General features: G+C 43.4%; 1 protein-coding gene across 3 annotated transcripts in view; it reads left to right on the top strand.

Moving 5' to 3' along the window:
- Sanbr (SANT and BTB domain regulator of CSR) overlaps positions 1 to 21,588 on the top strand; it is a 56,073-nt gene extending 34,485 nt beyond the window's left edge. For all 3 annotated transcript variants that reach the window (XM_038336382.1, XM_038336397.1, XM_038336390.1), the window contains 10 exons: positions 1,392 to 1,537; positions 3,103 to 3,202; positions 5,471 to 5,503; positions 6,524 to 6,623; positions 12,956 to 13,047; positions 13,597 to 13,625; positions 13,763 to 13,836; positions 15,031 to 15,119; positions 19,140 to 19,234; positions 20,316 to 21,588. In XM_038336382.1, coding sequence (XP_038192310.1) covers positions 1,392 to 1,537; positions 3,103 to 3,202; positions 5,471 to 5,503; positions 6,524 to 6,623; positions 12,956 to 13,047; positions 13,597 to 13,625; positions 13,763 to 13,836; positions 15,031 to 15,119; positions 19,140 to 19,234; positions 20,316 to 20,352 — 795 coding nt within the window. In that variant the 3' untranslated portion in view covers positions 20,353 to 21,588. The remainder of the gene's footprint in view (positions 1 to 1,391; positions 1,538 to 3,102; positions 3,203 to 5,470; positions 5,504 to 6,523; positions 6,624 to 12,955; positions 13,048 to 13,596; positions 13,626 to 13,762; positions 13,837 to 15,030; positions 15,120 to 19,139; positions 19,235 to 20,315) is intronic.
- The last annotated feature ends 2,796 nt before the right edge of the window (positions 21,589 to 24,384 follow it).

The following is a 24,384-nucleotide window of genomic DNA, read 5'->3' as shown; positions in this document are numbered from 1 at the left end:
GTGAATTCAGGTGCCCACAGAAGCCAGGAGAAGCACATGGAGCTGGAGCTGGAGTTGTGGGTGGTTGTGAACTACCTGAGGTGGTGCTGGTAATTGAACTCTGTCCTCTGTAGGAGCAGTGCTTGCCTTAGCCTCCTTGCCATGTCTGTAGCCCCAGTGTTTCTTATGTGACTGGTGATCAACTCAGGTATTTGTTCAGATGTACATTTATGTTTCAATTTCTTTTCTGTATTTTTTAAGGGAAAAGTGTAAAATATGATGCTCTTGGCTGAAGAAAGTATGATTTGTAAAATATTTTTCTTTATTCTTGAGAATTTAATATAGGTAGGAAGTGAAATATTATCATATCAACCTTCATTTCTCCCCTTTGGCTCTCCCCATATGTCCACAAGGTGTCTCCTCCTAAGTTCATGTTTCTTCTTTCTTTTTTTTTTTGGTTTTTCGAGACAGGGTTTCTCTGCAGCTTTTTTAGAGCCTGTCCTGGAACTAGCTCTTGTAGACCAGGCTGGCCTCGAACTCAGAGATCCGCCTGCCTCCCGAGTGCTGGGATTAAAGGCGTGCGCCACCACTGCCCGGCTCTTCTTTCTTTTTTATAAACCTCTGAGTTCAGCCAGTGCTGCCCGTATGTTCACGCATAGCCGTCCGCTGGAGCATAGGGCTCCGACCAGTGGCCACATTCTTCAAGATCACCCCCAGTAGTTATCAGCTGCAGCAGCTCCTCAGGGGTGGAGCTGAGTTCATCCACCCTATCTGTGCCACAATTTAGATTGGCAGATCTTACGCAGTGTCTCAGTCAGTGTTCTGTTGCTGTGGAGAGACTTTATGGCCGCAGCAACTATTAAAAAGAAAAGCACTTAATTTGGCTTGCATAGAGTTTCAGTGGTTTAGTTCCTTATCATGGCAGGGAACATGGCAACACACAGGCAGACATAGTGCTGGAGAAGTAGCTGAGAGTTTTACATCCAGATCTATAGGCAACAGAAGGGGAGGACAGCCACACCAGGTCTAGCTTGAGCATATGAGACCTCAAAGCTCATCCCCAGTGACACACTTCCTCCAACAAAGCCACACCTCCTAATCCCTCCCAACTAGTGCCACTCCCAATGACTAGATTTCAGACATACGAGCCTATGGGATCTATTCTCGTTCACACCACCACAAGCAGATAACCACATCTACTGTGAGTTCATGAGTGTAGCACCCATGCCACACCCAGAAGACAGCACCTCACAGCACGGCTTCCCGTCTTACACTCCTCCTCTGGGATGGGCGTGAGCTTTGGTGCCTGTGACATGTTCCATAGGTGCCCCACTCATGGCTGAGTACTGCATCTCTTGAACGATTGTTTTTATAGTGAGCCTGCCTTTAACAGTGCCTCTCCTGTCTGACAGGGCTGTAAGGTGAGGGACCACATGGTTATTCTTCATGATCAAGGAGAAAGTGACAATGTGTCGTCTTGTCCGACCACTAGAATACTGGACGATCTATACAAGCACAGGGATGTCATTCTTGTGCCTTTTCATAAAGATGCGGCGAGGTGAGGAAAAAACACTACTTTTCCCTTTTATTCAGTGGTTTCCAGTTCATGATCCCCTCCCCCACAGTTTCCCCATGTCAGTGGTGTCAGCCCTCCTGCAGCTACCGTTTCAGAGAGCTGAACCGAAGGTACAACATCTGCTTAACACGCACAAGGACCTGCTGTGATCCCAGCATTGCAGTGTGTGTGTGTGCGCATGCTTACGCATGTGTGCACGCTGGGAAGGGGGATGTCTTAGTTAGGGTTTCTATTTCTGCAGTGAAACAGCATGACCTAAAGCAAGTTGGGGAGGAAAGAGTTATTTGGTTTACACTTCCACATCGTAGCCCATCACTTGAAGGAAGCCAGGACAGAAACTCAGACTGGGCAGAAACCTGGAGACTGGAGCTGATGCAGAGACCCTGGAGGAGTGCAGCTTATTGTATTGTTCTTCATGGTTCTTAGAGAGCCCAGGACTACCAGCCCAAGGGAGGCCCCACCCACAATGGACTTGTCCCCCACCCTCCACCCAAGTCAGTCACTAATTAAAAAAAGTCCTACAGGCTTGGCTGCAGCCTGATCTTATGGAGGTATTTTCTCATTGTGGCTCCCTTCTCAAATGTTGTAGCTTGTGTTAAGTTGACATAAAAGTAGACAAGAGGGAGATGTGGAGAGAGGACAGAGCTTCATTGAATTTATGGTGATTTACACCAAGAACAGAGTTATTTGACAGATAAAATAGAAAAATACAGGAAGTTCAAGGGGAGGGAAAACTAACAAAAAGAACTTGGTACTAAAAATGTTGAGATTTTAAATCCACTGTTTGAAAATTTTGAGTTCTTTCCCCACATCTCCTTACCCCACCCCCACCCCGTCTCACAGCATCATCCTGGGATCATACCTCAGGCCTCAAGCTGGACACACCTGTGCCAGTGAGCTGTCCCCAGTGACACAAGCCGGGAAGAAGCTGACAGTTGAGATCATCTTTCCATAACTTTGAACTCCTAAATGCAGTCATTTCTGCAGTCCCTTCTATGGTTTTGTAGCTGCAGCAGGCTGTTAGCTGGGCTGGAGGACTCCTAACAGGGGCTTTTTGGAGAGCCTCTAGGGGATGCTCTCCTAAAGCCAGTGCTGTACATTAAACATGGAAATGTTTCCAGGCATAGTTGCTCACACCTGTAATCCCAGCACTTGGGAGGCAGAGGTGGATGGTCTCTGAGTTCAAGACCAGCCTGGTCTACAGAGCAGGACAGTTCCAGAACAGCCAGGGCCACACAGAGAAACCCTGTCTCAAAAAGCAAGGGAAAGTACATACTGAAGTGACAGCCTCACAGGCAAAAACTAAAATTCTGTGTTTGTAGAGTTAAGGATCAGGCCTGAGGCCACCGTAAGACCTTGTGTCTCTTAAGCCATACGCAGCATCTGTAAGAACAAGGTAGTCTGCATGCGTACACGAGCACAGTGTGTGCAGTGCCTGGGGAGCCAGGAAGGGGTCACCTTTCCCTGCAGCTGAGCCTTCTCTCCAGCCCTCCTGTAAGTGGTAAGAAATTGATGTTTCTCTACCAAAAATGTTCTTGTCATTCAAGTGATCCTGGGGCTGGCGCCTGTGATGAGAAGGGCCTGGAATATGATGTTTTACTGGAACCAAATACACCATGGGGCACCAAAATGGGGGAGCTCAATGCTGTGAGTAACTTTTCTATTTACTGTATATATAAAACAACTGATGGCATTTTGTCTCTGACCGGGCTGGTCTGTTGAAATTAAAATTGAAGTGGTTATCCAGCTATAACATGACGCTGTGCTGAGTGAGTGAGAGTGTGGGGTGACGGGAGCAGACATCTAATAGACTCCAGGGAATGGACGGCTGAGAGTGACAGGAGCAGACATCTAATAGACTCCAGGGAATCGACGGCTGGTAAAAGTTTAGAAAAAACCTTGTTTTCAGGCTTTCTGTTATAGAAAAATAATGAACTGGGAAATGAAGGAAATGTAAATGCGTGTTTTGGTCCCTTGTTCTTTAATATATTGGTATGAAATTTTGTATTTTATTCAAGAACGTGTTTTATTTTTCAAAAGTTTTAAAATTGAAAAAAATTTAAAGTTGATCAGATATAGCAGGAGGCTGCTTATTCATTTCCCAGCTGCCCAAACTCCCGAAATAACCACACAGAAACAGTACTAATTAAATCACTGCTTGGCCCATTAGCTCTAGCTTTTTATTGGCTAACTCTTGCATATTAATTTAACCCATCTCCATTAATCTGTATCACCATGTGACCGTGTCTTACCAGGTAAAGTTATGGCCTCTGTCTCCAGCGGGGCTACATGGCTTCCCTCTGACTCTACCTTCATCCTCCCAGCATTCTGTTTAGTTCCCCCTCCCCTGCCTAGCTCTGTTCTGCCCTGCGCAGGCCTAAGACAATGTCTTTATTAACCAGTGGTAGTCACAGCATACAGGGGGAATCCCACATCAACCAGAAGAGCTTTGATTCCATTTATTCAGCTGAGTTTTGTTATTAAGGCCCAGGGAATCTATTAACTTGTTGGCTTTCATGGTAGATGTAGAATTTACTTGAGAAAGTGAAAAACTCCAGAAAGCTACATAAATAGATGGTAATTAGTTATTTAAGAATCATGTACATGCTATATAGTTATGTGGTTCCTTAACTTGAAATAGATGCAAACTTGAAGGCATTGCAGAAATAGAGGAGGAGACAGTTGAGAGAGAGGGGAAAGAGAAAGAGGGTGCAGAGTGAGGGGACCCGAGAGAGAAGAGGGGAGAGCGGGGAGAGAGACTGGGGTGAGAGAAGAGTGGCAGAGAGAAGGGAGGGCAAGAGCAAGAGGGAGATGAGCATGTTCGTCATTTTGTACACTGCTGTCAGCACAGAAACGATTCCCAGTGATAAAGATAGGATTGCTCTCAGTAGTGAGGAGAAGAAAGAGAAAGAGAAAAGTAAAAAAAAAAAGTAAAGAGAAAGTAAGAGGAGAGATGGGGAGTGTGAGAAAGGAGGAAAGAGAGACGGGGAGAGAGCAGGGAAAGTAGGGGAGAGGAAGAGACAGAATGAGAGCAGAAAGAATAGGGGCAGAGGGGGAGAGACAGAATGAGAGGAGAGAGAGTAGGGGGAGAGAGGGGAGAGACAACAGAGAAAGGAGGAGACAGGAGACAAGGAGAAAGCAAGAAGAGGAGAGAGGACAGAGGCTGGAAGGGAGGAGGGACAGTGAGGAGATGGGTGGGGAGCAGTGGACAGGAGGGCAGATCCACCACAGTGTTGTAAGAGCACCCGATCCGGGGCCCAGTTAGGTGCAGGGAAATTCTCTCAGGAAGATGAATTCTCCACCTTCAACATAATGTTGCCATTTCCACTCTGTGAAATTTATATAAAAGTGTACGTATATACATACGTTCATACATGCATACATATAGAATCTGCAACCTAGGCTCTCCATATAAAGAAAAACGGGTAATATTTCTCTTTCTAAGTTTGATTTATTTCACTCAATATGGTGATTTCCAGTTGTGTCCATTTTCCTGCAGATGCCATTTTTATAGTACATTAAATCCCATATTTTATTTATCCATTCATTTGTTGGTCGACATCTAGTCTTGATCTGTATCTTGGCTTTTGTGAATAGTGCAACAGTAAGCCTGAATATACGAAGTCTCTGTAAGGTGTTGAATTGAAGTCTGTTGGGTCTGCGCACAGAGCGCTGTTGCTGATTGTGTGGCCGGTCTAGTTTTATGTGCTGAGCCCCAATACTGATTTACATAGGGGCTTCACGAGTGTAAGCCCTGCTCTCCCGGGCCCTCGCTGGTGGGTGTTGGTGATCTATGGTCTTGGTGATGGCCGTTCTGGGCAGGGTGGGTAAAGACTGTTTTAAATTATTTAAGCCTGAAGTGAACCATGCCTGTCGCCGCGCAGGTTTGTTGACTGTTGCATCTCTGCCTTTCAGTTCCTGTCGCTGAAAAACTGGACGCTGCAGTTGGTGAGTGAGCCGCTGGGTTCCGCTTACATGAGCTTCTTGCTTCATAATAAGTTTGATAATAAAATCTTAGCATGTTATTTTATAAACCTTGGCTAAATGTTTGTCATCTGGACCACCTTTCCAGTTTTGCACCTACTAAGAAAATGCCATAGATTATTTACGAAAACATAGAGCCTAATGTGGTGACTCAGGCCTGCAGTCCCACCATTTGGGAAGCTGAGACAGGATTCTAGTTACAAGACATTTTAAATGTATGTGTGTCACTAGTGTCAGGGTGCCCTTGGAGGCCAGAAAAGGGTATCAGAACCCCTGGACCACTGAGCCATCTCTCCAGGCCCTGGTTAAAGTCATATTTAAGTCACATTTAGGGACTTGTTGGATGACTCAGCAGTTAAGGGTGCTTGCCAGCAAGTCTCAAGATCTGAGTTCAATCCCTGGGGCCCGCCATACGGCAGGAGAAAACAAACTCCTGCAGGTCTTCTTCTGACCTCTGCACATGTCCACAGACTAGATAATTAAATAGACAAGTGTGATTACATCACACTTATGATATTAAGAAAACTCTATTAAGTTATTTTTGTTGTTGGGTGTTTTGGTTTTTGATTGGCTTCTCAAATAATTTCATGTTGCCCAGACTGGCCTGGGATGACTCTGAATTCCTGATCCTCTTGCCTCTACCTCCCCAGTGCTGGGATCACTAGCATGGGTTGTGTTTTTTTTATTTTGAGACATATTCTCCATGTATAGAACCAGCTAGCTTCAAATTTACCATCCTTCTGCCTTGGCCTCCCAAGAACCTGTATATATGTTTGTGTGTGCACACACATGCATTTGGATGTCCACAGAGGCCAGAGGCATTGTAGAGCTCGGGTTATAGGTGCTTGTGAGCCACGTGATGCAGGTGCTAAGAGTCAAGTGTGTGTCCTTCAGAAGAGGACATTAGGGAAATGTGTTCTCTCAGGAATTTGCTCCTGACACAGTAGTGTGGAGTTGGTCAGGTATGCTTTTCTCTCCGTCTAGAAACAGCAGTCGATATTCTCGGAAGAGGAAGAGTACACCACTGGATCTGAGGTCACTGAGGATGAAGTTGGTGATGAAGAAGAAGTGGCCAAGAAACAAAGTAATGGTTTCTAAGTTAAAATCGACCCTCAGTATTTGTGGAGAGGTATTTTCTGAATCTTCAGATGCAAGGTGTGGGTGGTTGGAGTTGGCTGTCTCCATGTGAAGTTGCACTGAGGAAAAGAAGTGGAAAGGAAGCTCGTACCCTTTAAGATTCCCCAGCCCAGCGGTCCTCGGGCTCCACAGCTACAGGCACCTGCTGCCAAGCCAGTACCTGGAAGCCATGTGGGAGAAAGAGCCAGGTGCTGTAGGTTGTCCCTCTGACCTCCACAAGTGCATGTATGCCGTAATGCTCACACGTGCACACAAACAATAAATGAGCCCTGGTGCTCTGCTCAGTGTATATTGTCTTTAATCTTAAGAAAGAGCTGGAAAGATGATAGCAGCCCCTTGCTCTTCCAGAAGATCCAGCTGGATTCATCAGGCATTACAAACCTCCTGTCTTTAGCCACTCAGTTTTTTTTTTAATATTTATTTATTTATTTATTTATTTATTATGTATACAATATTCTGTCTGTGTGTATGCCTGCACGCCAGAAGAGGGCACCAGACCCCATTACAGATGGTTGTGAGCCACCATGTGGTTGCTGGGAATCGAACTCAGGACCTTTGGAAGAGCAGGCAATGCTCTTAACCTCTGAGCCATCTCTCCAGCCCCTAGCCACTCAGTTTTAATATTAATTACTGACTTCTATGGATGCCTTTCTCAGTTGAGAAAACCCATTTCTATTTCTGTATTCTAGTTTTTTGTAGTGAATGGATGTTGTAATTTATCAAATGCTCTTTTCTTTTTTTAAAAAAGCAGCATTTTTAATTAATTATGTATACAGTGTTCTGTCTGCATGTGTGCTTGCCCGCCAGAAGAGGGCACCAGATCTCATAGATGGTTGTGAGTCACCATGTGGTTGTGGGAATTGAACTCAGGACCTCTGGAAGAGCAGCCAGTGCTCTTAACCTCTGAGCCATCTCTCTAGCCCCACTCTTTTCTTCTTTTGACTGTTAAAATCGTATAGGTCTCCCTTCATTATGTCAATATAGTAATGATGACTTTTCAAATGGTCCATTGCCCTTCTGGGGTGAGCTCCCATTTGTTCCATTTATGTTTTGTACCATTTGACCTGCTTATATATTACTAATAAAATTTTTTTGGTGCCTATTGGAATATTTTTAGTTCTCTTAGGATTTTTTTTTCTTTTTTGAGTTTTGATATCGTTAGTCATAACCTCCTAAATTAGGAGGTGCACTGTTGACTTTTTTGTAGGGGAAGAGAGGCGGCATGGGACCAAGCACAGGGTCTCAGGCTGCCAAGCAAGTGCTCCATCGCTGAGCAGTGACCGCAGTCAACCCTCACTATTTCTACTATTGCCTTTCTTTCCATCGCAGCCCTTTGCATATTTCCTTCCAGAAATCCTCATAAAATTCAGCAGTGAACCTATGTGGGCCTGGAATTTTCTTCATAGAATGTTTTAAATTATGTATTTGATTTCTTCGTTGTAGTGTTGCTCAAGTTTTCAATTTCTTATCTGTTTTAATAATGCATATAGCTGAAGAAATCGTATCCATCTTACCTAATTTGTTGGTATAAAGTTGTGTTCCTTTTGTGTCTCAAGGATCTCTATGTGGTCCTTGGTCTGGAGTTACTCATCTAAGAATCAGATGTGGATGTCAGATATTCCCATGGTTTGTCTAGGCCTTGCTCTCATAGTATCTCATTCTTTGTGGTTACTTGGAGCTGAGGTTTTTGTTGTTTTTAATTCTTTTTAATATCTAAAATGTGTTTATCAGGATGGTTCCCATTCATCGTGGACCAAAGTGATTTCAGGGGTGCTTCCTTTTGAAGGAGAATCCTGTCAGTTTGCTTTTTCTGTGTGGGCTGACAGATCAGCAGAGCAGCCAACACATGAGGCTGCTGTTTGTGCATGGGTTATATTCAGGAAGGTTATAGCATCCAGGCATGCCGCATCCATGAAGTAGGAATTGGGGCTCTCAGCAAATATTCCTCTGGTGCTTCCTCTCCTCTTTTGTAGAGAGATGAAGCCAATTCTTGTCAAAAGCATGTTCTCTGAGGGAAGTCCTCACTGCTAGAAAGGTATGTTTTTAATTCTTAAGGTAGAAGCTTGGCTCATTGGTGTGGCTGTGATAACAGGTGTGCACCATCATGCCCGACTAGATTTTTAGTTTCTTTTTAAACCTGGGTATATTTAAAACTGTTTTACCCTGTGTGCTACTGTGATATATTTCACAGATTTTGATATATTTTATTTTAATTTTTCACACACACACACACACACACACATACTGGGGTTGGAAGGGGTTGTTTGCTTTGAGACAGGGTCCCATATGTCCTCGGCTAGTTATAATTTGCTGTGTAGCCAAAGCTCTTGAACTTCTGGTCCTCCTTTTCTACCCTCTTTGTATAAGCTAGGCAAGCATCCTACCAACTAGGCTACATCCTAACCTGTTTTGTTCTCTTTTCTCGTTTTGGAGATCAGACCTTGTTGTGTAATGACCTGTACTTGATATGTAACCCAGGCTGGATTATAGATGTGTACACCATGCCCAGCTTGGGTTATAGTCAGTCAGGTATTTTCTAATTTTCCTTATGATTGCATGTGCATGATGTTCATGGAGGCCAAGAGAGAGTATTAGAGCCCCTAGAATTGATGTTACAGACAGTTGTGAGCTGCCATGTGGTACTGGGAATTGAACCCAGTTCCCCTGGAAGAACAATCAGTGCTCTTAACCACTGAGCCACGACTCCAGCTCCTAGATGACTTTCTTTTTTAATATAGGACCTTGCTGATAAACAAAGCTAGCCTTCAGCTCACAGTCCTCCCTCCCCTTCCTCCCACTGTTGAGACTATGAGCACACATCTGCGTGTCTTGTACTCTCTGAATTCACCGTAAACTTTACCATCACTTTATTTCTCACCTCCTTCCATTTTCTAACTTAAAAAAATGTAGCCAGGTGGTGGTGGCGCACGCCTTTAATGTCACCACTTGGGAGGCGGAGGCAGGCAGATCTCTGTGAGTTCGAGGCCAGCCTGGTCTACAGAGCAAGTTCCAGGAAAGCCTGGGCTACACAGAGAAACCCTGTCTTGGAAAAAAAGCAAGGGCATATTATATAAATTGCATGCTGTTGGTAAGTGTGTGTGTGTGTGTGTGTGTGTGTGTGTGTGTGTGTGTGTGTGTGTGGTTTGTTGAGATATGGTTTTCTAGTAATCTTGGCTGTCCTGGAACTTGATATATAGACCAGGCTAGCCTTGAACTCACAGAGATTCTCTTGCCTCTGTCTCCCAAGTGCTGGAACTAAAGACATGTGCCATAATGTCCAGTAGCAATTGCTTTCTTAAGAACAGTTTCACAATCTCAACCTTTAATTGGAACTTTTGTTTCTATTTTATTTATTTATTAATAAGGTTGTATAGTCTGCCATTTTACTGTGTTGTATTTACCCTAAATGGTTCTTGTTCTCTTCCCTCCCCCGCCCCTGTGTCCGTATGTGTGTGTCCGTGTGTGTCCGTGTCCGTCCATCCTCTGAGACAGGGTTTCTCTGTTTAATATATGTGATTGTCCTAGAACTCAGAGATGCATCTACCTCGGCCCTTCTGCCTTCCAAGTGGATTAAAGGTGTGTGCCACCAACGCCTGACTTCTTTTTTTCTACGTTTTTTTACATTCATTCATTTGGGTGGGTGGTATAAATGCCATAGCACATGTGTGGCAGTCTGAGGACAATTTCTGGAAGTTGGCTCCTTCTTCCCACCACGTCCATACTGGATTTGAACTCTTATCTTCAGGCTTAGCAGCAAGCACCTTTACCAACCCAAACTGGTTCATTTGTTTATTATTATTTGTGTGTTTTTCTGCTTTCTTTGTGTGATAAGAAAATAGTAAAGCTTATCATTTTAATAATCTTATGGATTTTTACTTTTATTTGCTTTTGGCTATTCTGAGGTTTGTAACACACATCTTTAATCCATTATAGCTAAATAGGATTTACTTTAAATATAAGAGCTTTCTAGTAGTCTTAACTCTGCGTGACTCCCTCTGTCTGCTGCTGTTGTCATATGCATCAGTACCGCTCTTCTGTTCTCACGGAGGATTGACTCCAGAACACCCGCTCCAGCCCCCAGAAAATGACATTATTCTATTTGTGGTTAACCTCTCTGGCCTCCTGTATACTTTAAGTCATCTCTAGATTACTTGTAAACAGTATGACTAATTACTATACTGTATTATATAGGAAATCATGAATTTTTAAAGTCCTTTTCTTCAATTCAAACAAAAATTTTAAGTGGACTTTTTAAAACTACAGGCAGTTGAATCAACACATGTGGAAACATGGATGTATAGGTCTTTGTTTATGATGACATCATAAACTCAAGAGCTGATTTTTTTTTTTTGCTTCATTTTATGTTGCTGAGTGTGGTGATGCACACCTCTGACCCCAGCATGTATGAAGCAGAAGAAGATGGAGCTCTATGGCTTAAGGCTAGCCTGGTCTACAGAGCAAGTTCCAGGCCAGTCAGGGCTACACACTGAGGCCCTGTCTCAAATACACACACACACACACACACACACACACGCACGCACGCACGCACGCACGCACACACAGTGTGTGTGTGTGTGTGTATATATATATATATATATATATATATACACATAGCCATTTAACAAAGAGAGAATAAAAAAATAACCTTCTGTGTTTGCCCATACACCATTCATTTTCCTTCTCAGCGATGCTAGCATCTAAAGTTGTCTGTGTGACCACCTTTATTTCCTGTAGTGCAGGTCTGTTAGCAAGGAATCGCTCTCTTATTTATCTAAAAAAGAGAAAAAGAGAAAAGCTTACTTTTTTTTAAGTGGTGTTGCCTGCTGTAGGACTGTGGTTACTGGGTATGTTTCCCACATCCTGGTCATTGAGGACCCTTAGAGGTCCTCTGCAGATGCACAGCCAGACGTGTGTGTCCTAAGTGCCTCTAGGTCCACGGCCAAGTTGACAAGGGAGAGTGACTGTTAAACCAGAGTTGTCTTTCACTGGCTCATTGTCTCCTCGCTTCAGAGGTTCTGCTTTTCCAGAAACAAATTTGCCCTCTGGCACTTAACCCGACTCTCTGAAGCTTGAGGTGTGTGCAGTTTGGAGAGCTGATTCAGTCCAAGGCACAGAGACGCCCCTGTCACAATCATAGGTGGCCTGTTAGGGGCTGGGGCTTCTCACACTGGCAGAGGTTAAGGTTCAGCTAAGCATCTGGACAGAGTTTTACTCATTTCTCAGAGTTAAATTCCTTTCTTGGGACTATGTCATTTCCCCCTGTGGTTGGTCAGGCTTAGCTTCTGCCCTGTGGGAAGTATCAGCCCAAACTCACAGTTCTTACCTCACCAAGTTTTCTGTATAAATTGCCTAACTCTGGGCCTAACTTTGATTGTTTTCTAGTACTTTGAAAAGCTTTGGTAAAATTTCTGTTGTCTTTCTATCACTTAACTTAGAAAGACTTACCCACCCCGTCCCACTCCATTACCATTACCATATATCCTGCTCTTATGTCTTCCAGCAGTTACAACTCTTGGTCGGTATTATTAATTTTGCTGCTTCCTACTGTGATATCTCCAAGTTCATCGTATATACATCATATCTTACAGGCTTCCCATGCGCAGTAGTAACAAGGTTCCCCTTGAAAAGGGGCAGAGCAAACTTGGAACATACGAGCTGTGGGACATAGCGAGTCCATCCTTCTTGCCTTGAGCCTTTGTTTCCAGAGTGCCGCCTATGCCCCATCTTCCCCAGTACCCACATTCCACTTTACTCTTGGCCAGAACAGACTCAAGAAGGCCACTGTCCAGAACATGACGTGTCCCAGCCCTGCTTCCCAAGATCATCCCTGCTTTGTGTCCTTCCCGAGCAAACTTCATCGTGAAGTTTTGCATGTGTAGTGATGACCCGCCTCTGTCCCTTATCCTCAACGTGTGTTTTCTCTAGGTGATAGTCATTTGTTAAATAAAAATCTTGGACTTAGAGGACAATTCTATTGTCAAATTAGATTAGGAAAAATAAATATGTAGCTTTCCCTGACGTGTTAAGTTCACACAAAGCAGTAGATGTATTCTGCACTCGTTATTTTTCTTCAAAGGTTTTTACCAGGTACGGAGAGATGTGATTCAGATGACCCCAAGAAGCGGCTTCAGTTGACTCCTCATGTACTGAGCTTTGTGCAGACATCAGTGGGTTTTTTTTTCTTTTTCTTAAAACTACACTTGTTGGCTAAGTGTCATTCTGTTTGGACATAGCAGTGGCATTGGCAAGGTGGGACTCATATTGTCCTTTCTTTATCAGGGAAGAGGGAAAAGCCGAAGAAGTTTACTAAGCAGCCAAAAAAGCAGCTCTCTTCACCCTGTTCTCAAAAGAAAGAAAAGGCGCTGGAGAAGGTAACTGGACAACCTGATGCAGTTTCAAAATTCATTTAAGAAGTAGACAAGCATGTGTAGCCTACACAAGTCCAAATAGAGAGTGAATAACAGGGGCGCTAGCAATGTAAGCGGACGAGGATCTGGAAGATCCAGGGGCCACTGGAAGGTGAAAAGCAGTGCCTGGCTTAGTGTGCTGTCCCTTGTGTAAAGGGTGGGATGTGCACAGATTTCCTTCCATGTGCATAAACCATCCATAGAGACCTTGTTGCTGCAAGGCTTATTTGTTTTTATTTGTTTATTAAGATGGGGTTTTACTATGTAGCCCTGGCTGCCCTGAAACTTACGGTGTTGGCCAGGCCTTCACCTCATGGAGCCCTGCCTGCCTCTGCTGGGATTAAAGGTGGGCACCACCACTCCCAGCTGTTACTGCAAGGTTTAAATGAAATAACAGTTTTGGAGACTCGTGTTGTAGTGTCTTGTACTCAATAAATGTACATTGTTCTTACAATTAATTAGAACACTAATCAATGATATTCTCTAACTAGACAATGTTTTCTTCTCTTTTAGTCAACTTCTAGAGACGTGTCTCCTTTCATGTGAGTATTGGTTCCCTTATCCAATTGGAAACCCATCCTTTGCTTTGATTTGGTTGGCTCTCGGTTTTGAGGCGGGGTCTGTATTGGGTGCGCCCTGAAGCAGAGTCAGTGGTTGTTTCTGTTTGTTTATCCAATAGCGTGAGCATGCAGAAGAATAAGTGGGACGCCACAAGATCCTTGAGGTTCAACCAGGACGCACAAAGAGAAGATGGTAAATTTTATTATCTGAGTAATACAAAGTTAGGTATAAATACCAATGTTTTTATTGTTTTGTGTATATTTGGGGGTGGTAAGTGAAGGTGAGTGCAGCAACCATTAGAGGCCAGAAAGGGGCGTGCGATATTCTGGGGCTAGAGTTATAGGCAGTTGTCAGCTGCCTCACGTGGGCTTGATGCAGATGCTGAGAACCAGACTTGACTCCTCTTGGAGAAGAGTCTGTGCTCCTAATCCCTAAGCCGTCTCTCCAGCACTGAGTAGTGGTATCCCCAGATGGAGTGGTATCACTGGGCCATCCAGTGGGTCGCGTGTTGTCTCTGCATCTGTGATTGAGGTCTCTTAGACTTGTTTGTATGTAGAACTTTTACTGTAAAAATGTCCAAATATGTTTTAAACTGTCATTGCCTTCTTACAACAAAATACTAAAAGCTGAGTATTTTATAAAGAACAGTTTATTTAGCTTACAGCGTGTGTGTGTGTGTGTGTGTGTGTGTGTGTGTGTGTGTGTGTGTGTGTTTAAGATAGGGTTCCTATATGTAGCTTTGGAGCCTGTTTGGGAACTTGCTCTGTAGACCAGGCTGAACTTAAACTCACAGAGATCCTGCCTCTGCCTCCCGAGTGCTGGGATTAAAGGCGTGTGCCACCACCACCTGGTTAGCTTACAGTTTTACAGTACCAGTATCTCCTTGGCTCTGGTGAAAGCCTTCTGGCTACAGCCCCAGTAGGGACTCACAGGGAGCATGTTTAGGAGGAGGCAGTCACATGCCAAGAAAGGAAGCAAAACAGTTTATTTTTGTATCAACGTGACCTTACAGGAATTAAACAGAGTCACATAATAACTACATTGGTCTCTTCTAGGACTGTTGGCCCCAATCAGATAACTACCAGGCCCCAGCTCCTAATGGTTCCAGCACCCCTCAGTATTACCACAGTTGGGGTCAGACTCATACCACTTGATCCTTTGGGGACACACCAGCCATACTCAGGAATCTAAACGGCAGTACACCTGTCCATATGTTAGTCATTTGCTACATGTTACCTTCAATTCTTCACAGATATGTAGAAGTATGCACCTGAAATGAAGAACAAAATACATTTTCATAAACCTTTGCTGATTATAGTCTTTCTAGAAAAATAGGAACTATGTGGTTCTAATGAAAAGTAATGGTCTTTTTTTTTCCCCCTTCAGATCAGAGGCGGATGTCTGAAATTACAGGGCATCTAATAAAAATGAGATTGGGTGACCTGGACCGAGTCAAGTCAAAGGACTCAAAAGAAGTAAGAACTATTTACCAGTGTGTATATTTAAGTAAAATTTTTCTTCCTGGTTTTATTTCATATGAAAAATAGTTAACTGTTGTCTTAGTCAGGGTTTCTATTGCTGTGAAGAGACACCATGACCACAGCAACTCTTATAAGGAAGACATTTAATTGGGGCTCAGTTTAGAGGTTTAGCCCATTATCACCATGGTGGGAAGCAAGGCAGCTCACAGGCAGATGTGGTACTGGAGAGGTAGCTGAGATCTACATCTAGATCTGCGCCTGGGATGACGTGATAAAGCAAACTATCCCTAAAGTATAGTGTCACACCGGAGTAGGCTAGCTGGGCCTTGTTGGCCACAGTGACAGAAAACAGTGCTGCATCTGGTCACCTTTGTTTGTCATAGCTGGGTGTTGTCCCTGAGAGAAATGCTGTCTTGCTGAAAATCAGGACTGCACTGCACTGAATTCTCACAAGAGTTGCTGTCAGTAACAGCATTATGTGTCATTGGCGTCTGCATTATAAATGCACCATAGCTCCTAAATAATCCATTTTGTATGTTTTTACTTCCTCATTGGGGTTGTAGCTCCTTGGTAGAGTGTATGCCTAGAATGCATAATGCCCTAAATCCAATCTCCAGCAACAAAAGTAAAATGAAATAAATGGGAACAAATAAAAGGTCAGGACAGGATGGAACAAATGAAAGAAAATTCACTTACTCATAAAATTTACAAAGGAAAACAGGCTGTGACCTTCAGTTAGATAAAACTTCCTAGCAAAAGCCGAGCGGTGGTGGTGCACACCTTTAATCCCAGCACTCGGGAGGCAGAGGCAAGCGGATCTCTGTGAGTTCGAGACCAGCCTGGTCTACAAGAGCTAGTTCCAGGACAGGCCCCAAAGCTACAGAGAAACCCTGTCTCTAAAAACAAAAAAAAAAAAACAAAAAACAACAACAAAAAAAAACTTCCTAGCAAAAGGACCTGTAAACGTGTGTGCATACATGCACAGATACACATGTGCACTTCTAAATTAAATTTTCAAAAGGGCCTGTAAACATGTGTGCATGTATACACAGATACACATGCATACTACTAAACTAAATGTTCAAAAATTTTAATTTCTTAGCTTCAACACTAAAGCATGATCCACAAAAGAAAAATTAATCAGAATCCATCAGAACTTAAAGTTCTTCTTTAAAACCACTGTAAAGGGAATGAAAAGAGAGCTGGGCTAGGTGATGCAATAGCCAGAGCTCTTCAGTGGCACCCTGTCTCAAAAAGAACAAAAAAAAAGAATAAAAGATTCATAGTTGGATGCCAGCCTGGTCCACAAAGTGAGTTCCAGGACAGCTAGGACTGTTATGCAGAGAAACCCTGTTTCAACAAACCAACAAACAGTTCATATGCAATAACGAACCAAGTGTAAAACGTTTGTCTGATGAATAGGTTTGTGGAAAATGAAGGGGAGAGAAATAATATTGTAATTAAATTATCTCAAAAAAGCTTAGCTCCTCAATAATAAAATAATCCAATAAATAGGCAAACTTGCCATGGTGGCTCGTGCCTTTATCCCAGTACTTGGGAGGCAGAGGCAGGTGGGTCCCTATGAATTCCAGGCCAGCTACGGTAACATGTGAGACAGTCTCAGAATAATAGAAGTCGGGGAGATGGCACAGCTCTTAAAGGCACTGGCTGCTCTTGCAGAGGACTCCCAAGGACCCATATTCAATTCCCAGCACCCACATGCTGTTCACAAACCTCTGTAACTCCAGTTCCAGGGGATGCAAGCCCCTCTTCTGGTCTCCCAGGGCACACTGCATACACTGGTATGCAGGTATGCATGCAAAACACCCATACATAGAAATTGATAAAGTGATTTAAAGTAACAATGAATAAATACATAAATAAATAAACCAGGCAGAGGAAGGGATGCAGGTAGTAAGAAAACATGAAAATGCAGCATCATTAGTCATTAGAGAAATACAAAGTAGCATCTCAATCAAATGCTGCTTCTAAAAGCTCTGAGCTTTTGATTAGGTGCTTGTGAGGTTGTGAAGCACATGGACTTCTGTTTAGCTTGTAGGAGCTGTGGAAAATAGTTGAGAAGTTTTTTATAAATGCCATTCATTTATAATGTCATTATTCATAATTTTGAAAAACTGGAAAGTCTCCAAAATGGTAATGTGACAAGAAAAATTCTGAGATTTCCTGAATTTAAAAGGGCTAGAAAAGAGATGGGAGAAGCTTAACTCACAACAAGGTATATGGTGAGTTACATAAAAAAAAAAAAGTCTCAGAATGAGGCTGGATGGCAGATGGCCACATTGAATATTCCTAATCGCCAGGCTCAGTGGGCAGTTGTACCCCAGGACCTGCCCTTTCTTTTTTCTCTGATTTCTGTAGCAGCTCAATAAAACCTTTTCCTTCAAAGAACCCTCAGGCTTAAGGCCCTGGGTGTGCTCCCCAGCCCACATAAACCAGATTGCTGCAGTCCCCATACTCAAAAGATGGAGCAGAAGGATCCCGAGCTTAAGACTGCTTTTGGCTGCGTAGTAAGTTTAAGACCAGCCTAGTCTATATGGGACCCTCCTAAGGGGCAAGAGGAGTTCAGGGTTTAGCAAATAAACTATACGTGTTTTTTTTTTAAATTATAAACTGATTGGCCTAGTAGCTCAGTCTTTTTATTAACTCTTATAACTTATATTAGCCCATTATTCTTGTCTATGTTAGTCATGTGTCTCAGTACCTTTTTCGGCGAGACAGTCACATCTTGCTTCCTCTGTGTCTGGGTCACAGCTACAGACTGAACTTTCCTATACCTAGAATTCTCCTGTTCTCGTTGCCCCACCTCTACTTCCTGCCTGGCTATTGGCCAATCAACGTTTTATTAAAATACGACTGGCAGGGTACAAACCATTGTCCCACAGCACTCCCCACCCCCTTTTTTTAAAAACAAGAACTCTGAATCCAATATCCTTTGTTTAGCTTGTCTCCTGACCATTATCCATAACAACTTGTAACCCACATTCTAAACAAAGGAAAATATCCATAGTCCATTTTTTGGGAATATGGGTGTAGTTTCCAGAATACTTCCTGCTGATGGGAGGCGCTGATAATCTTATGGGGACCTAAAGAAAATTTAGAATTATGATCAAGTTGTGACTGGAGTATCCTGTAAGGCTTGATCATCTCAGGCATCAGTCTTGAGTCTGTTCTCGATGTAGAACTCAGACATCTGGGCCATCCACTCCTATCGGAGATTTCTTAGGGAGTCTTCCTTGATCAAACCTGATTTTTCTTAATCTGGAATGAATCCATAGCCTCTCATTTTCTGTGGAAATAAAAAACCTCTTCTCCAAAGTAACATACCTTTTGACTTTTTTGAAGTCAAGGTATTTTCAAAATACTTATCTTGGATTAGTTCAGCAGCATTTATAAACAAGTATCTTTTAGCAGCTGTTGCTCCTTCCTCAGCATTCAAACAATTCAAAGAGAGCACAATAACATACAGTATCAAGATTCTCTGTGTATTTTTCATCTTTACGGGGCTTTATTTTAACCTCTATTTTATTTTTAATTTCTGCCTTTTTGAGACAGGGTTTCTCTGTGTATCTTTGTCTTGGAGCTCACTCTGTAGACCAGGCTGTCCTTGAACTCACAGAGATCTGTCTGCCTCTGCCTCCCAAGTATTGGGATTGAAAGCATCAGGGTTTAGCAAATAAACTATACGTGTTTGTTTTTTTTTTTTTTTTTTTTTTTTTTTTAATAAAAATCGAGGCTAGAGAAACCACATAGCGGCTAAGAGCTGCATGAGGACAGGAACTCAGAGTCCAGTCCCAGACAAGAGCCAGCTGAGTCCCTGTGCATTTGTCAAAACCCAGAACTATATACTAAAATGATGAGTCTTACTATATGTAGTACTTCAGAAGCCTGAGCTTTATAGACCAAAAATAACTTTCTAAATTTAGAAGTGTGTTTTGTTATGTGTCAGTCTTTACTTCCTTGAAGGTAACTCAGTTTTGCTTCTTTATTCCACAGTTTGCAGGAGGTATTTATTCTAGGCTGGAAGCACAAGTCAAAGCCTCGGCAGCGCCTGGCAGTGCCCGGCAGAACAGCTCAGACAAAAACCCCAGGTAAATCAGCAGAGAGCAGCAGGAGGCCTCTGGTTCCGCAGAGTAAACCGTGTGAGCACTAAAGCACATAGTATGACTTCCGTTCCTTATTTCAGCAAATCAGAATGCTTTTTAACAAGTCGTGAACACAAATTTTCATGAACATAAAAGGCTTAGTTTTCTTTAAGTTTCCTATTTATTGAGCCAGCTACATTCGAGTCAGCCGTTCTTGTCCACAGTCTGGAGGTAAAAGCTCTCCTCGCACGCTCACCCCATGTGCTCTCCAACACCAAGTGATGGCAGTAGTGTGCTAGAAGGAGCTACAGCACAGCTATGGGCTGGCGAAATCGTCATACTATGTAGATTGCGTTAGGGTCACTGTAGGAAGTCACTGAACCTTCCTGTCCCCTCCCCCATCTCCTTTCTCTGTAGTGTGGAAATAGGCAGGGTGTGCTGCAGAGTAGAGGGTCGATTATTCTCTACCTGTGACATGATCAGTGGCCACAGAGAACACTGTTCGTCTGTGTCTGTATAGGTTTTGTGTTATTCCAAAAGTCTCTTGAACATCAGTCCTAAGCCTTTATCCTGCCCGAGGGGGATAGAGCTGCGTAGGTCGGCCCTTTCTCTACCAGAAAGTGCCCGAGCACAGTCACATCTTCCTCCTCTCAATAAATTAACTAATAAGTCTTGTGCCATTCGCCATCACTGACTTCCTGTTAGGACGTAAGGTACTGAGACGTGAACACAGGTATTAGGGACGCTGTGGGCCTAGTCCGTGCCCCGGGGATCTGCACAGCTGAACGGGGCCTCCTCAGTCGCTGTGCTGGGTTCATCCAGAGCAGCCGAGCCTACAGCTGCAGTTTTTAGGGCCCTCATTCCAAGTGTCGGTCTGTTTCCTCGGTGTGTTCGCTGCAGTGCTGCCCCTGGCCTGCACTGTGCAGTTTACACGCCAGCTCCTCTCAGAATCAGTTCTTAAGTCTGAATTCCAAATTGCATCTCGCTGATGCGCGGCACACAGGCTCGCTGAGTGCTGATATTGTCAAGCGGACACACTGAGGTAACAACAGCGCGTCTGACTTTCTTTTCTGTTTAAAAAATCTAGGTCTAAAAGTCGTTTTGGTCAAGGGCGTCCTGCATAAAGCACCCTTAAACATAAAAAGAGAGAAGGCACACTCCTGGACATCAGAAATTGTTCATTTCCTGAAGACCTTCAAATCATGACTTCTAGGTGTTTTATTAGTTATTCCTGCAAACTGCGTAAATCATGTCGAGACAGATATATAGTTAGGCTTCATTAAAACCTAACTGTAATTATAAATTTTTATATACATTTTTCCTTGTATAATTCTAGGCTGTGTAGAAAATAATTACAAATTTTACATAGTTAAGATTCCTAATATTTGTTACCCTTTATTTATTTGAAAAAGAAAAGGCCTAAATTGTGAAATGACTGAGTTTTGGAACCACCTTAAGAAATGAAGGGTTGCAGATGGTAGTGTTATGTGCATGTGTGCTGGTCGCCATTGTGTGGACTGTTAGGTCTTAGGAATAGCATTGAAAGTGAGTCCTGTATGATGATCTCCAGAGATGTGAATGTAGGTCTATGTGCATATGAAGGATGACAGATCGTGAAGCCGCATTGAGTTTCAAGACGAGGTTTTTCCAGCATCGTGTTGGTCCAGATGCGTCCATGTTCTCAGGCTCATTACTGGAAAGTACAGTGTTAATTGTTTCTTTCAGTTCTTCGTACTTCTGTGTTGGTCATCTGAGCCTGAATTACTGGTCATTAGTTTCTCTTCTCTGAAGCTAGTGACATCCCAAATTTCCTAGAATAGCCTGTGATGGTTTAGGGTAGAGTCGTTTCGGTTCTGTAACGTTCGCTTGTATGATTCTCCGACCTATCCATTCTCTAACCCTGTTTCAACAACCCCATAACAATTACAGTCGCTTGTTAACTTAGGAGTATCTTAAAAGTCCCAGATAGATTAGATGGCTGGAAATTTCATACATTCAAGAAAAATAAAAATCAACTATTTTGTAGATCATGTTTTAATATTTTCTAACCAGGTACATAGCATACCCGGGAAATTTTATTCCAGACTGTGAGCATACATTAAATCATGTGTTTGGAAATTATTCAGAGAGCAGGCCTTGGTGATGTGGGACAGGACAGTAGCTTTAAAGAACAGTTCAGGTCACATTCAGTTCACACAAAAAGAAATTAGAATTGTTAGTGTATCTTTTAGTTGTTATATGAAGTTCAATTATTTGATAATTATGTTTTTAATGTCTGATTTTGTTATATATATTTCAGTCATCTGATGCTGTGGAAATAGCTTATACCATATTTATTTTTTTAAAAGTGTTTCTTAATACACAATTTGTGGTCTCATTATTCGTCAGCCATGCAGTTGGCTGCTGGTCTCTGATAGCAGGGTTTGGATGTGTGTGTGTGAACGGGCCTATTGTGATCAGCGTGATCAGAAGGGAGCCTGCTTTGGTATTTTCACTGATGATGACGTCCCGAGGGGATTGATGCTAACAAACCAGACTTTGTTATAGTCTGACTCGATATGGAATGTGTTTGGTTAGTTCGTGTCTGTCTATGATACATGGACAGGCATCTCCTCTGCCAAGTATTTTAAGGATTTCTTTACATTAATTCTGAGTTTATACTTCTTTAGTTGAAATAAATGGCAATGACAAAAACCGTGTAGAAAGTCCCTTGATCTGCCTGGTCCTGCTGTCTGAGGAGTCTGGAGAACGGCTGTGTGCCAGGTGAAATGCCGAGGTTTCGCGGTTACCATTGGAGTGTGATGGCACACCCCATCACTCTGGAAACTGAAGTAGGAAAATCCCACACTCGAGACCTGTCTCAGAACATTTAGCCAAACATTTGAGGCCTGAAATACCGCAGAGGGTCTGGGCATGCGGCTCCACAGTGGAGCAGGTGCACAGGAGCCTGGTTGCTCCCCACTGGCAGGAGTGAGTGGAGACAGCGCATGGTCTGGCCACAGTGCCGGCTGCATGAACGAGTAGACTTCCCTGTACTCATTCCTTTTCCTCTGAGTGTTTAGTTGGGAATGGTGGTGAGCTGTATAATTATTTTCGAAGCTGAGGCTGAAGCTGTCATATATTTTTGGTGATGGCATATTTAAACAAGTATTTAAAAGCCCTTTGTCTCCACACTGGAGCCCGCCTCCAGCTGTCATTCGGCAGCTGCTCTGCTCTCCCAGGCCAGAGCGCTGTGTTATCCAGCTTGTCCAGTTCTGATGTGTGAGCTCCTCCAGGGGACGCTAATCCCGGGAGAATGTTACAGAACTATTGGGAGCAAGTAAATTAATAGAAATCTCTCCATAAATATCATCTATTGTTGCATTGATACTGTTATTTGTTTTCAAATTCTTTAAGGCAAAAGTTAATTGTACCTCTTCCTATAATTTGAGTTTCTATGGGAGAAGTTTTTCAATTACTGACCCCACTCTGCTCTTGGCTGTAACTTCCTGTCTGCCGGGCTGTGTTCAGAATTGAGCCTAGTTTCTCCATGGCCCTGGTCTCTGTGCTGTCACTGTGGTCCTGGGTAGTCTCTTCTTGTTGTGCTTTAACAAGGACCATTGACGTTTTCTCCAACAGTGTTCTCGCGTTTGGACCTAGAAAGGAAGCACCTGAATCTGTTTCTCTCCATCCTCACCATCCCCACCTGCTGTATCTGACGGGGAGTTCTACAAAAGTTTTGACTCCCCGGGCTGCCACCCTAACTCTGTGTAATCTGTTACCCAGAAAGCACCCTGGGGCCTTGAGTGTGAGCAACTGTGTATGCACACCTCAGTTTTCACAGTTGTCACCATGCTCTAATCCGCTCAGCCACCCAGCATGAACCCAGCCTCATAGCCTAGATTTGCAAGTTCCTCCTTCTCCTCTTACTGGCCACACCCCAGCTACCTGTTCTTCCCAGTGAGTAAGTGCGTTTTCACCTCTATGTGAGCTATTCCCGTAGTCTGCAAGGCTGTCTGATAACCACATTTGGGGTAGAGGTCCCTCTAGTGGGGATCCTTTCCACTGCCAGTGTAAACAATACTCCCATCCTATCCGAGTTTGCTTATGCGGGTGTCTGACATGTGTGCAGCGCCTCCCAGTCTTTCTGACTACGTTAGTGTTTCAAAGTGTACAATGATCAGAAGAGATGACCCCAGGCTGCGTCTCTCTGGAGGTCACCTGCGGTTGTCCCAGCATGGCAGCACTGTCCTTCACAGCTTCTAGATTCTCATCTCGTGATGGGTCACTCAGAGAGAGTTCCCTGTAGACCCACACTGAGTTCTGCTAGAACCTGCTGAAACCAGCTTAAGTCATGAGCAGAGTGGCGGTCCACATAAGCCACAGCTGTGACCACGTGACCTCTCAACAGCTTCTACACATGGGTGCTTGCGTGATGAATAGACAGGCGCCGTGGCATTTCCAAGGAAGAGGCCGTGAATCTATAGGCCTCTCTGTCTCACCACAGTGATTATTTATGGAGCTTCTGTCTTACTCCTTTGAGACGGAGTCGCTCACTCACCATGGGAGCTTGCCATTTTTCTGCTCTATGAGAGACCCAGCACTACAATTTCAGGTAGACACAGCCATATCCAGATGTTTATATGGGTTCTGGGGATCTGAACTCGGGTCCTTGTGATTGCTAAACAAGCTGTCAAGCTAACCCACCAAAGTGAGCCTCATGTAACCTTTTCAGACAGAGTTTCTCTGTGTTACAACCCTAACTATCCTGGAACTAGCTCTGTAGACCAGTCTGGCCTTGAACTCACAGAGATCTGACTGCCTCTGTCTCTTGGTTGCTGAGATTAAAGGTGTGCGCCACAACCACCTAGCACATACAATCATTTTCTACCCTTATATTTAATCCACCTTTTCTCTTACATTTTTATAAAAATAATATGTAGAGTTTGGGATGTGGATCAGTTGGTATTTGATGCATAAGAAAAAAGACCAGAGTTCGATCCCCAGAATCTGTGTAGAAAAGCTAGGTCTGATGTTTTATGCTTGTAATCTCAGCAACTGGGGAGACAGAGAAAGGCAAATCCCCAGGACTCAATAGCCTGTCAAGCTAGCCTTCCATTGAGAGACTTTGTCTTGAAAAACAAGGTGGATGTGTTATGATTTTTTAAAAGTGCTGC

Source organism: Arvicola amphibius, chromosome 1, assembly GCF_903992535.2.
Source record: "Arvicola amphibius chromosome 1, mArvAmp1.2, whole genome shotgun sequence".
Taxonomy (NCBI): Eukaryota; Metazoa; Chordata; class Mammalia; order Rodentia; family Cricetidae; genus Arvicola; species Arvicola amphibius.
The sequence above is the reverse complement of the archived record's forward strand: the minus strand, read 5'-3'. Positions and strand labels throughout refer to the sequence as shown.